At 42.9% G+C, this 12,588-nt stretch overlaps 1 protein-coding gene across 1 annotated transcript; it reads right to left on the bottom strand.

The window, feature by feature from the left end:
* Positions 1 to 10,874: 10,874 nt before the first annotated feature.
* On the bottom strand, positions 10,875 to 12,044 carry LOC127775711 (F-box only protein 7-like). Its single transcript, XM_052302000.1, is given in 2 exon segments — positions 10,875 to 11,544; positions 11,638 to 12,044. Coding segments are annotated over 2 exon segments (1,077 nt in total).
* Between the last annotated feature and the right edge of the window lie 544 nt (positions 12,045 to 12,588).

The raw sequence follows: 12,588 nt of genomic DNA, 5'->3' as shown, positions 1-12,588 counted from the left end.
ACCATGGTGTACATGTTCACTGCTAGCATTATGTGGTTTGTATTAATGCTACAAAATGCCTCTCAATGTTCTATCTGAAATTCTGAGCATGTTAATTTGTGTCTCCTCGTAAGTTTATATTAAAGAAGCGAACATAGTTGCTTATGCTTTGAGTGTGGCAGAATAAATTGAAGGTAATGCAGAACATTCTACATATTCTGAGGCTATTGTTTCTGATAATTACAATAGATGGATAACTGCTATGCATGATGAGATGGAGTCACTTGAAAAGAATCATACTTGGGAATTGGTGAAGTTGCCAAAGGAGAAGAAACCTATCTGTTGCAAGTGGATCTTCACAAGAAAGGAAGGTATATCTCCAAGTGATGAGGCAAGATACAAAGCAAGGTTAGTTGCTAAAGGTTATAGCCAGATTTCAGGAATTGATTTCAATGATGTCTTTTCCCTTGTTGTGAAGCATAATTCAATTCGCACTTTACTCAATATTGTTACAATGCATGATTATGAACTAAAGCAAATGGATGTTAAGACTGCATTTTTACATGGGGAGTTAGAAGAGGACATTTATATGGAGCAACCTGAAGGTTTTGTTGTTCCTGGAAAAGAGAACATAGTCTGTAGGTTGAAGAAATCTCTTTATGGGTTGAAGCAGTCACCTAGACAGTGGTATAAGAGATTTGACTCTTTCATGCTTTCTCAAAAGTTTTGAAGATCCAATTATGATAGCTGTGTTTGTCTCAAAATTGTTGATGGTTCAGCTATATATTTGCTTCTTTATGTTGATGATATGTTGATTGCTGCAAAAGACAAAACAGAGATAGCAAAGTTGAAGGCACAATTGAGTAGTGAATTTGAGATGAAGGATTTGGGTGCAGCGAAGAAAATTCTCGGTATGAAAATTACTAGAGAAAGACATTCTGACAAGTTATATCTTAGTCAGAAAGGTTATATTGAAAAAGCTCTTCGTCGTTTCAATATGCATGATGCAAAACCAGTGAGTACTCCTTGAGCTGCACATTTCAGATTATCTTCAGATTTCCATAGTCAGATTATGATATTGAGTACATGTCTAGAGTTCCATATTCAATTGCATTTGGTTCACTTATGTATGCCATGGTATGTTCTCGTCCTGACTTATCACATGCATTGTGTCAGGGTTACGGATATGGTATACCCTCTATCCTTGGATGTACGTTGTATACTAATACGGTATACCCGCGCGTATACGGATAGTTTCCGTATACATTAAGGAAATCTATCACGTGATAGGGATGGTATCTACGGAAGGAAGGAGTTCAACTCGGACAAGACTGGGTCTTTACCATATCATGAGAGGTCCGATATCTCCGAGTACTACTTGGAGATCAACTGACCCGCGGTATATAAGGGACCCCCTGGGCAGGACCTAAGGCATCGAATATCACCGCCAACACACCCACCACAGCCTATGGAGCCGGAGCCCGCGGGAGCCAAGTTACCGGGAGATCTAGTCGGACCAACTCGACTACGATCTCATCGGTATCTTGGAGTTCTGCTATTCCCATTGTAATCTGTGGTTTCCATCATATAATCCCATATCAACTGGATTAGGGCTATTACCTACCAAGGGGCCTGAACCAGTATAATCCTTGTCTTTTGTTTGCTTGATGTCGTACTACGTAGATCCTCGTACCAACGGACCCCAATACCCTCTATATCCGGTCTACGGGTATCCCCCGTCGACACATTGAGTGTTGTCAGTAGATACATGGCTAATCCTGACAAAGAGCATTGGAAAGCTGTTCAATGTATTTTCATATACCTACGTGGTACATCTAGTGCTTGTTTGGAGTTTGGAAGATCTAGAGATGGACTTGTTGATTATGTGGATTCAGATTTTGCTGGAGATTTGGATAGGAGAAGATCGCTCACAGGTTATATTTTCACTATTGGGGGATATGTTGTTAGTTGGAAGGCAAGTTTGCAAGCAACTGTTGCCTTATCTACTACTGAAGCAAAGTATATGGCTATTTCTGAAGCTTGTAAAGAAGCTATTTGGCTTAAAGGTTTGTACACCGAGCTTTGTGGAGTTACGTCTTGCATTGATATATTTTGTGATAGTCAAAGTGCAACATGCCTTACAAAGGATCAATTTTTCCATGAGAGAACAAAGCACATTGATGTGAGATATCACTTTATTCGAAGTGTGATTACTGAAGGTGATGTCAAGGTATGCAAAATAAGTACTAATGATAATCCAACTGATATGATGACAAAGCCAATTCCTGCTACTAAGTTTGAACTTTGCTCAAGCTTGGTTGGTGTTACAGTATAGTCCTAGAGACTATTTGACGCGCGGTGATTTTACCTACATGAGGTATGTTCGGTGATTGATGTTTTTATGCTACAAGAGAAAATTCGTCTCAAGGTGGAGATTGTTAAATATTTGATCTGAATTTTGGGCCCACAATATATTCGGATGAATTTCCTAGTAGGACTCCATGTCTATCCTATTAGGTGTCTTTCTATTATCTCCTATATATACTCTTGTAAACCGTACGGGAAGGGGTGACGTTCCCATTGTTATTCCCCTACGTTTATAATCAACTCCTCTATAGTGATCATTGCCAGTCGGCGCCCGTAGTTTTTTCACGCAAGGGTTTTCCCCGTAAAAATCTATGTCTCCGTTGTGCATCTATTTTCATAACACCTGCACACCTTCCTCTCAAAAGGTTTTAGAGGGGAGCAACGCAGTTCTGCATAAAACTGAAAAGGGTGATCTTCATTTGCAGTACGTTTCACACAGTCTTTATCCGAGTGACCAATGAAACCACAGATAAAACAGAAGTGTGGAACCCTCTCATAACGGAGATCAAACTTTCGTGTTACCTCCTTGCCTTGGACAGAGATTTTTATGGCCAGCTTCAACTTTAAAGGTTGCTTAACCAAAAGATCCACCCTTATTCTGAAGAAGTCATGCCTATTCCTCCCATCGTCACCAACATCCACCTCACGAACACGCCCCAGTTTGCTACCATATGATTCACCCTGGCTTTTGTCATCAGCACAAGTGGGAAGTCATAAATCCTGACCCAAATAGGTACAAACTCTAGTGGAACAGACGATAGGCTTGTTAATCCATCAAAACTGGCCACTAGAAGAGCATCTCCTCTGTGTATCCATGGCCCCCCTTGGATGACAAACTCGTAATCACCTTCTACAGTAAAGGTTATGATAAACATGTTATCCCTTAGTGACTTGTAGCTCATGTCCGAATGGAATCTCGACGCCCTCCGCATATCCTCGAACAAAGCCACCTGATTCGGAACCTTGCGAGAACTGTCCACTATCCTGCTTTCTGAACTTCATCTTCCTCCAGAACCACCTCAATCACATCTTCCTCCTCTTCAAGCACCTCTCCTTCTGTAAAAATCTCTAGTCCCATGGACACCCCAGTATCAGAATCGATCACAAGCCCTGTTTTAACCACCGGCGTTTGCATCGACTCTTGTTCCCCCAAATCTACCGATCCCACAGGTACACCCACGTCACCGCCGATCAGCTTCGAGTGGGTGATCGTCAAAGTGACAATCCCTTTATCACCCCCACCGTCAGCAACCGCCATGGATCGTCCTTTGAGCTTATGAGGTAGAAACCCTAAATTGCAACCAGGAGGGGAAAACCTTGGAGAACTTTGTATTGTATTACTGGCCTGCCTAAAACCACAACTTTATAGCGGAGATCAAACGAGATTGGAAATATCCCTTTTGCATCCCAAGGAAACCGACCCGGACTAAACTTCCTCTTTGATTTCCAGACTTCCCAAGATTGAAAGAGACCAGGTGTACGACAAAACCCTAGTCTTAACTCCAAAGGATCATAACGATCAAGACGATTACCAAAAGCAGGCGTAAACCCTGCACACTTCCTCAGCGGATCAGAGATGAATTCCAAAACATGGAAACCGACCCTTTCCTATTCCTATTCTTTTTATTTTTCTATTAATTTTTCTGTTTCTTTTATTTTTACTGTAGGCTCTGGCAAAGTAAAAAAACATACTCCACGGAAAAAACGGAAACTAATAAATTAGAAGAAAAACATGGACTGGCACTATGCAAAGTGAGCAACATGATACTAAAGCAGAATAAATTTGATCAAAATGTAAGTGATCAAATCTAGAAATATTTTGAAACCACCAAATTATATTATTATATTGATCGGAACAGCGTATAGAGTTAATATTTTTTTTGTTTTTATTTCCTTTATTTATGTGAATTAATATTTGATATATAGTAATGTTTATCTACAGCTTCATCTGTCAACTTGGGATAAATATCTATCTCTTCCTTATCCCTATATATTCTTATATATGGTTTTAAATACACTCTCCCCGGTTTTTAATATACGACGCCATTAACTTTAGACATATTTTAATCATTCCTCTTACTATTTTACAATATATTTGTCGATAATTAAAAATTTGACAACTGTAAATATAGTACCATTGTAGTGTAACTATAACTAGCATGTAACTATAATATAATTTTGAACCGTTCAATTTGCTTTAAAATTCATGCCAGGGAGGTAACAGAAAAGTACACCCCACGCACGTGTTAGGGGATTTGGCAACATATTACCTCGGGATTTTTAAAAGTTGCATACAAGTTATATGTAATTATATCACGATTGTACTATATTTATATCTGTCATTTTTTAAAAAAAAATTGACGATAAATATATAGTTAATCCCATAGTATTATTTAAACAAATACAAACTAAAATAAATATATAAAGTAATGCTTGAAGAATCTTTGATGATAAATCAATTTATAACAAAATAAATAATAATTAATTTTTTTAATAAGACGAAAGGCCATACGTATATAAAAAATTAACGGTGTCATATATTAAATACATGAGGGAGTATCTACTTAAAAATTCATATATATATTTTTCCAATCTTCACACTGTTGGCAACTGTTAAATGTCGATTCTATACCGCCAACATCTACATAAAGTTTAGATAATAAAACATCCAACATAGTGATAGATGCTTAATCTCACAAATTCCATAAATGTTGGTGTATATTTGTATGCAAGTGATAAACCCTGATGTTGGGAGGAAATCTAGACTAAAGTGAGGAGAATTATGTATACATACAAGGATGGGTTGTAAACTTCATCAAAACATCAGAGAAGCAGTCCAAAATACCGAAGAATAGATAGAGGAGGTATAGGGGGGAAGATGGGCCAAGGGCCAGGCCAGATGGGCCCAACCCAGGTTCGGCCGAACCCCTGGTTCGGCCGAACCACCATCTCCACCGTTGGATGTGGGATTTGGCGTGGACGTTCCAGATGCATCCCTAATGACGGTTGGAGGGCACTTCGGACATTTCCCCTTCGCCAACCGTCATACCTACCTCTATATAAAGACATCACTCCCTCACTTCACTCACACACTTCCAAACTTGAGATGAATTATAAGAGGCTCTATTGTACTATATTGTATACTAGAATAGGAAGAGAGTAGAGTAGAAGAAGTCAGAAGAATTCCAGAGTTGTCGGTAATCTTCTCCTATTTCTTTTATTCTGTTTATTACTCTGAATTCAATATAATATTTTTCTTGAGTAATGTAGATTTATCTTGTGAGAATTATCTCTTGGTTAGTTCCTAAGTAACATACGGGATTATTGTTCACTATAATCAACTAAAATATAGTGATTGCTTTGGTGAGTTATAAATATTAAAGTAGATATTAATTGTTTAGACGTGGTGTTTAGTCAATTGTTATCCAGTAATTGTTGTGTATCCCACGTACGTTTGAGGTAGGTATAGAGGTAGTGACAGGCCTCAAGATCACTCAAGTCCTCCCTGTCCGGGTACGTAGTAGAGCGACATCTGGGAACAGCGGGTTGCTAGTGCATGAAGTATTGCATTAGGATTAAAGTCTGTTTCTCACTAGAAAATCCTCTATATCCTGGCCTATCATCTGCTTGGTGTCCTTGGATGAACCGGAGGAAGATTTGACCACACACGTTCCCTATAATTCGATACCCTTGGAATACTCCGTAGAGGAAGTGCTACATCGGTACATCCATGTACTTACGGATTCTTCTATCTGTAGAAATACCAACACACATACACGCCTTTTTGTTTTTGTTATGTTTTGCTTTTCAGATTTTCCACAATACTGTCTCACTCAGCTTTTATTGACCATATGCTCTCTCTTTTATCAACCTTTTTTCTCTAGTAGTCGAAAAAAAGAAAAAAAAATAGAGGAAATCGAGTGCGGGCGGTGTTTCCTTTTCCCGTTCCGCTCGGCGTCGGCTCCGACTCCGACGCCCGCAGCTGCCTGCGCCGATCCCCATCCATCCCTCCCGCGAGTAATGGCGCCGTCGGTTGTCCCTATGCTTCCGCCGCATTCTGGTGAGCATCCTTACGCAAATCCTCTTCCTCATCTCTCTCTCTCTATACCAACGCACTTTTTCTGGAATTCGCGTTAACCCTAGCTTTTGTTCTAGAAATTTACCTTTGTTCTCAAACTGAACCCGTATGTCCCAGGTTAGATCCGCCTCTGTAATGTATTCAGATATATTTAATCCAGTCCTTACATGACTCGGATTGGCGTGGAAAGGATCTATATAATAAGCAAGCACAAGGGGGGGGGGGGGGGGGGGGGTCGGGGTTGCTCGCCGGAGTGTTGTATCCGTCGGCTGCCCCATAGTCTTGGTCCTCTTGGATCCGTGATCTAATCAAGGCGCTGTTTCTTGAAGCTCCACGATGGATGGTTCTGTGACAGATTGGTCAGGGCTACCTGACGATATATTGAGCCTTGTATTCGATTTGCTCGAGTGCATAGACCTCCTCCGCTCTGCCGCTGTCTGTTCGGCATGGCGCAAGGTGTTCTCCGACGCCCGCAACCTCAATGTTTGCCCGCGCCGGCAGACCCCATGTTTACTCTATTGCACCGAGGCGGCTGGTGCAAGCGCAGTTGGCATGTACAGTCTCTTGGAGCGGAGGGAGTACACAATCCCGCTCCCTGACCCTCCCATCAGCAACCGGACCTGGATCGGCTCATCTCATGGCTAGATTGTCACTGCTGATGATAAGTCTAATCTGATCCTTCTTAATCCAATCACTGGCGAACAGATTGCATTGCCGCCGGTGACGACCATGGAGCATATCAAGCCTATATTCAATCAAGATGGAGTTCTCGACAAGTATGAGATGTCATACTATAATGGCAAGATTCCAAGAGTGGAGGAAACACCATATGAATTTGATTTGCCTGAGTATCGTGAAGTCTATTACAAGGCAATGTTGTCGTCTAATCCATCTTCAGGTGACTGCATTGTCATGCTCATCCATCAACCGTATTCACAGCTCTCGTTTGCAAGAGTAGGAGAAGATCATTGGAATTGGATTCCTATTGGTTTGTTTTATACTGATTGCATCTATCATAAGGGATGGTTTTACACCGTCAGTGTTTTAGGAGCAGTGGATGCCTTCAATCTGAATGGGCCATCTGTCGTACACAAAAGAATTCTTAAAGATATGCTAACACTAGGGTATGAACAGATGTATATAGTTCAATCTCCATGGGGCGATATCCTAATAGTAAACAGGATGACAATAATTCCGCGCAATGGGAATCCTGAAATAGAAGAAACAGAGCTATATACATCTGACATTGTAGTATACAAGGCTGATATTGGTGAACAGAAGCTTGTCAAACTGACAGGCATAGGTGATTATGCGCTGTTTATTGGGCATAATACTTCCTCCTGCCTTCCTGTGAAGGATTGCCATATGTTGATGCCAAATCATGTCTATATTACCGACGATGAGTATCTATGGCTACTTGAGTTTAGACATAAGCGACGGGATGTTGGAATTTACAGCTTGGAAAATAACTCTCTATCAAATGTGGTTAGCCCTGAACCTTGGAAAAGTTGGTTGCCTCCTATATGGATGATGCCCAATCTCATGAAAACAGGTACAGTTCGGAATGCAAGTTAATCAATTACTTTAAGCATGGGAATTAGGAAATGTAAAACATTTAGTCATCTATTACTTCCATTTATGCTGGTATATATGAATAAGAGAGAGTACTGTTAGAACCTACCATCTTAATGGACGGAGTATCCAGCCAGATCTATAAGTAAACACGGTTCATCCTTTAGCTTTTGCATATTGAACTACTCCAGCCTCTTTCTTGTTTTCTTTGTAATTTTGTCAAGTTTCTTCAGAGTTCGCCTTTTCTAGCCCCATTTCATTATGAATACATAACAGTTGATTCTAAATCTGCAACTCTTTTAACTACATATGCATGTCCATGATGCAACCAGTTATGGAGTTCACCTGACCTATAAAGCTTTTGTTTGTATTATCAATTTCGTTCCCTGAGATGCCCTTAACCAGTTATAGTGTATCTCACATTTCTCAACTCTACTTACTGATTTCTTACCTGTGACTTCGTAAATCTTTTTTAGTTAATAATTTGTTGCTTACATCTTTCTTCCTGATAGGTTTTCAGGACCAAAATAATGGGGGAGATTAGTTTATGGTCTTCAAAATCATGCTGAAAACATGTTGTAAAATTTGAGATGTCTCTGAAGTTTAGTTGAATAATTATGCATATCCTGCATGCTGCCATATGCTGAGTGAGGTATTGACTGAACACAATGGAACAAGAAATTGTACTGGAAGTGCAAGTTAAAGGCGTGACGAAAATCACAATGCTTTCACATGTGCGCAAAGCTGCATAAGAAGTAATAAAACAAGGGAAAAAGTATGAATTACCCCATAAACTATCGTATCAGTCCGAATTACCCCTTAAACCATAAAACCGGACATTTTAAACCCTGAACAGTCTGTACCGGACGAATAAGCCCCTCAACCCAATCCGGAGTAGTTTTGTCCTACACGGCGTACGCTGGCAATCCGGTCAGCATTTTTCTTTAAAAAACATAGTGGGGCCTACCCATGAGACTCTCTCGCCTCTCTCTTTTCCCTCTTCCCCGACCTTGTCACATGGGCACTGGTGAAGTAGAGGACGCCGTCGATGGCGGGAGAGGTGGGCGGAAGGCCACGGCGGTGGGCGACGCGCGAGGCGAGGGCACGGAGGGCGGATCTGAAGGACTCGTCGCCCGGCCCCCATCGATCTCCTTGCCGCTGACGCCTCGTCTCCACCAGCCTCCCTACCATCGCCGTCGCCGCCCGCCTCATCCAATGACCTGTCTCCTCCTTGCGCCGCTCCACCTCATCGCCCACGCCTCATCCTCCACACTTGTCGTCGCTGCCGGCCCCACGGCCTACACCGTCACGGAGGGGATCTCCACCGTGTACTGCGCCCTCGCAACCAACTCCTCTGCTGCCGCTGTCGTGTCGCGCCGTTCGTGAGGTTCTCCCAGGTGTCTGGCGGGGGAGGGGCGTTCATCGACGCGTTGCAAGTTGGGGCACTCGCGCTTTTCTGCTGGCCGTCCGCCGCGCCAGGTCAGCTCAGGCGGGTGTACAACGGCCCGGATCAGCTTTCTGAGCTCGCCGTCAGGAGCGGCAACGTCTCAGCGTACCACGCGCGTGCGCATGCCATGGCAGGGACCGCTTCCCTGTCCAGGTCGCGGGTGGGTTCTCCTCCCTCTTCTCCGACGATGACTTCACTTGCACGGTGGAGATAAACACCTCCGCCGTATGATGCTTGGGCCTGCGCGGTAGCGCTGTGGAGGCAGTTTTTCTCAACGTCTCCATCTCCACCCTCGTTGCTGCGGTGCACGGCTGCAACGTGCGATGGCTGGCTAACGAGGCCGATGAAGTAGGCAAGGCGCGCATCGACATGGCTGAACTTGTCGCCGTAGCGTTTCTATAGCGCGGTGAAGGTGTTGACCACGACGTCGAAGCCGGCGAGCTGGGACGCCTTGATGTGGTCCCACGACATGGACATGTGGTTGTCATGGACCTGGAAGTTCGGCGGTCACTAGCGAGCAGTCGACGCCTCCCCGGACGATGTCAGGGCGGACGGCGACGAGGTTTCCACTCTCCGCCGCCCTGTGTAGGTAGAGATGGAGGAGGAAGGAGGTACTTCCTCCGTTTCACAATATAAGTTATTCTAGCATTTCCCACATTCATATTGATATTAATGAATCTAGATAAATATATATATATATATAGATTCATTGACATCAATATGAATATGGGAAATGCTAGAATGACTTACATTGTGAAACAGAGGGAGTAGAAGAGAAAGAGAGGAGATATAGAGACTTACATGTGGGTCCATTATTTTGTAAAATATTTTTTTGCCACGCTGTCGAGTTCATGGAGGTAATTCGATCGACCGTGATAGTTCGGAGGGATAATTCATATTTTTTCCTAAAACAAGAGGCTTGTCTTCAGAAAAGAAAATAATGTCATCATCTTTTAATATGTGAGAGCTTCTTTCAGAACAATTAATAACTATGACTGGGATCTCATGAAGCATATCTTGCAACTAACATACTAGGCAAAAATTAGAATGATCCATGTAATTTTCAATAGTTATTAACAAAACTCTTTTGGGTTCATCAAACATGACGGAGTCACAACCATAGATAAATTAACCGAAGTAATTCACACATACCAAAATAGCTGGAAAAGCATGCTGGCATAAAAAATGCACAGCAAAGCTGGAGAAGTTAGTGACAAACCTATTACAGATGGGTTTGTATTACATTAGAAAACTAAGATGAGCGGAGTTAGTAATCAAAAGGTAGTTTATAACACCGTTGATAACACTGTCACACTGATAATAACAATTCGAATAACAAAATGTGAAATCATAAGAAAGGGTGGTTTATAGAGACTATATCAATGAAAGCTTGGTAAACATCTGTATTTATTAAGATAACTGAATGCACACTTATCCTATGAGACTAGGAGTAAACCAAATGGGAGGCAGTGAATATATCCAAAGTTCAGGATATACCACTTTTGTGACAGTGTTATTCTCTATGTTGCACACTCCTACATCACGACGAGAACTTTTGAAAGAAAAAACTGTTTCAAAATCGTCATCAGTGAAGTAGACATGATTCGGCATCAAAGTGGGATGGTCCTTAACAGAAAGGCAAACCGAAGCATTGTGCCCAACAAAGAGAGCGTGTTCACCAATTCCTGTCATCCTCACAAGCTTCTGCTCATCCAAACTGACCCTGTACACTCTGAACCCCAATGTACGAACTACTTGGTTGTGTCGTTGCTCTTTTGCAAGGATGTCTACTGTTCTGTAGATCCGAAGAAGGCCCCCCCATGGAGCCTGAACGATGTATTCCTGGTGCATATTATTGTCTTGGATCCTCGGAAAGATTGTTTTGTGCACAACGGAAGGCCCATGAAGATTGAAGGCATGAATTACTCCCATGGAAGTTACCGCGTAGAACCATCCGTCATGGTAGATACAGTCAACGAAAGTATAATCGACTGCGAGCCAATTCCAACTATTGCCTCCGACCTCGGCAAAAGAGAGCTGATCATATGGCTGATGGATGAGCATGGCGATGCAGTCAAGACGGATCTGAAGACAACACTAACTTAGTGTACATATAGCGACGGTATTCTTCCAGGGAGTATGTGTCGGGCTCGCTGTGCTCTTTGCTTGGATCCCTCCAATCGTAGAAGGAGACCTCGTACTTGTCAAGAATCCCTCCTCGTTCAGGACCAGCGTGACATGCTGCATGGTGGTCGCCGGAGGAAGAGCGATCCGGCGGCCGGTGATGGGGTTGAGCAGTATGATGTCAGACCGGCAGTCAGCTGTTATCAGCCAACCGTTGGAGGAGCCGAACCAGTGCTGCTCGCTGATGGGGTCAGGGATGGGGATCGTGTAGGGCCTCTGGTCAGAAAGGCTGTACATGCCAATGGCGTTCAGGCCAGCAGCTGCCGATCTATAGATTAAGCAGGGGGTCTGGCGGCTGGCTGCAATGCCACGGCGACGCAAGTCGCGGTACGCCGCGCGCCAGGCCGTGCAAACGGCGGCACAGCGCATCACATCTGGGCACTCGAGCAGCCGCAGAATCTCCAACAACATGTCCATCGGCAGCTCAGGCCAACCAGGGCCTGCTCCTGCGGCCGTTTCCATTAATACTTGTTCAGAATACTTGTTCTTCTATAAATCGGCAAGGGAATATTAGGCTTGCAAACAATCTGACCTTCCGGTATTTATGGATCCAACCTCCACGCCGACGCGAGCAAGAACTGCATCAGATTCCGGTTCGTCTCCACGCTGATCGGAACTCCAGCGAAAATTGAATCTATTTCTACGCCGATCCTAACATGAAAAGGGGTGTAGCTGCCATAATGCCATTACATGACGACTGAATCAGGAAACGCCCAAACTGTATTCGATTGCCACTAGAGAATTTTGTATATGGGTGATCCTTAAGAACCGACTTCGCTAGAATACCATCGTTAAAATAGGTTTTATTCGAATGCCACTCTCAAGCAGTGCGCATTCGCTACTATACTATTTTGGTTGTTTGTTGTATTTGCAAAACATTATTCATCAAAACAATTATTTCTCGAACAGTTTTGCCCCTGGTTGTGGTTGAACCAAACCACATATCCACGCATCTCACTCT

Source organism: Oryza glaberrima, chromosome 6, assembly GCF_000147395.1.
Source record: "Oryza glaberrima chromosome 6, OglaRS2, whole genome shotgun sequence".
NCBI lineage: Eukaryota > Viridiplantae > Streptophyta > Magnoliopsida > Poales > Poaceae > Oryza > Oryza glaberrima.
The sequence above is the reverse complement of the archived record's forward strand: the minus strand, read 5'-3'. Positions and strand labels throughout refer to the sequence as shown.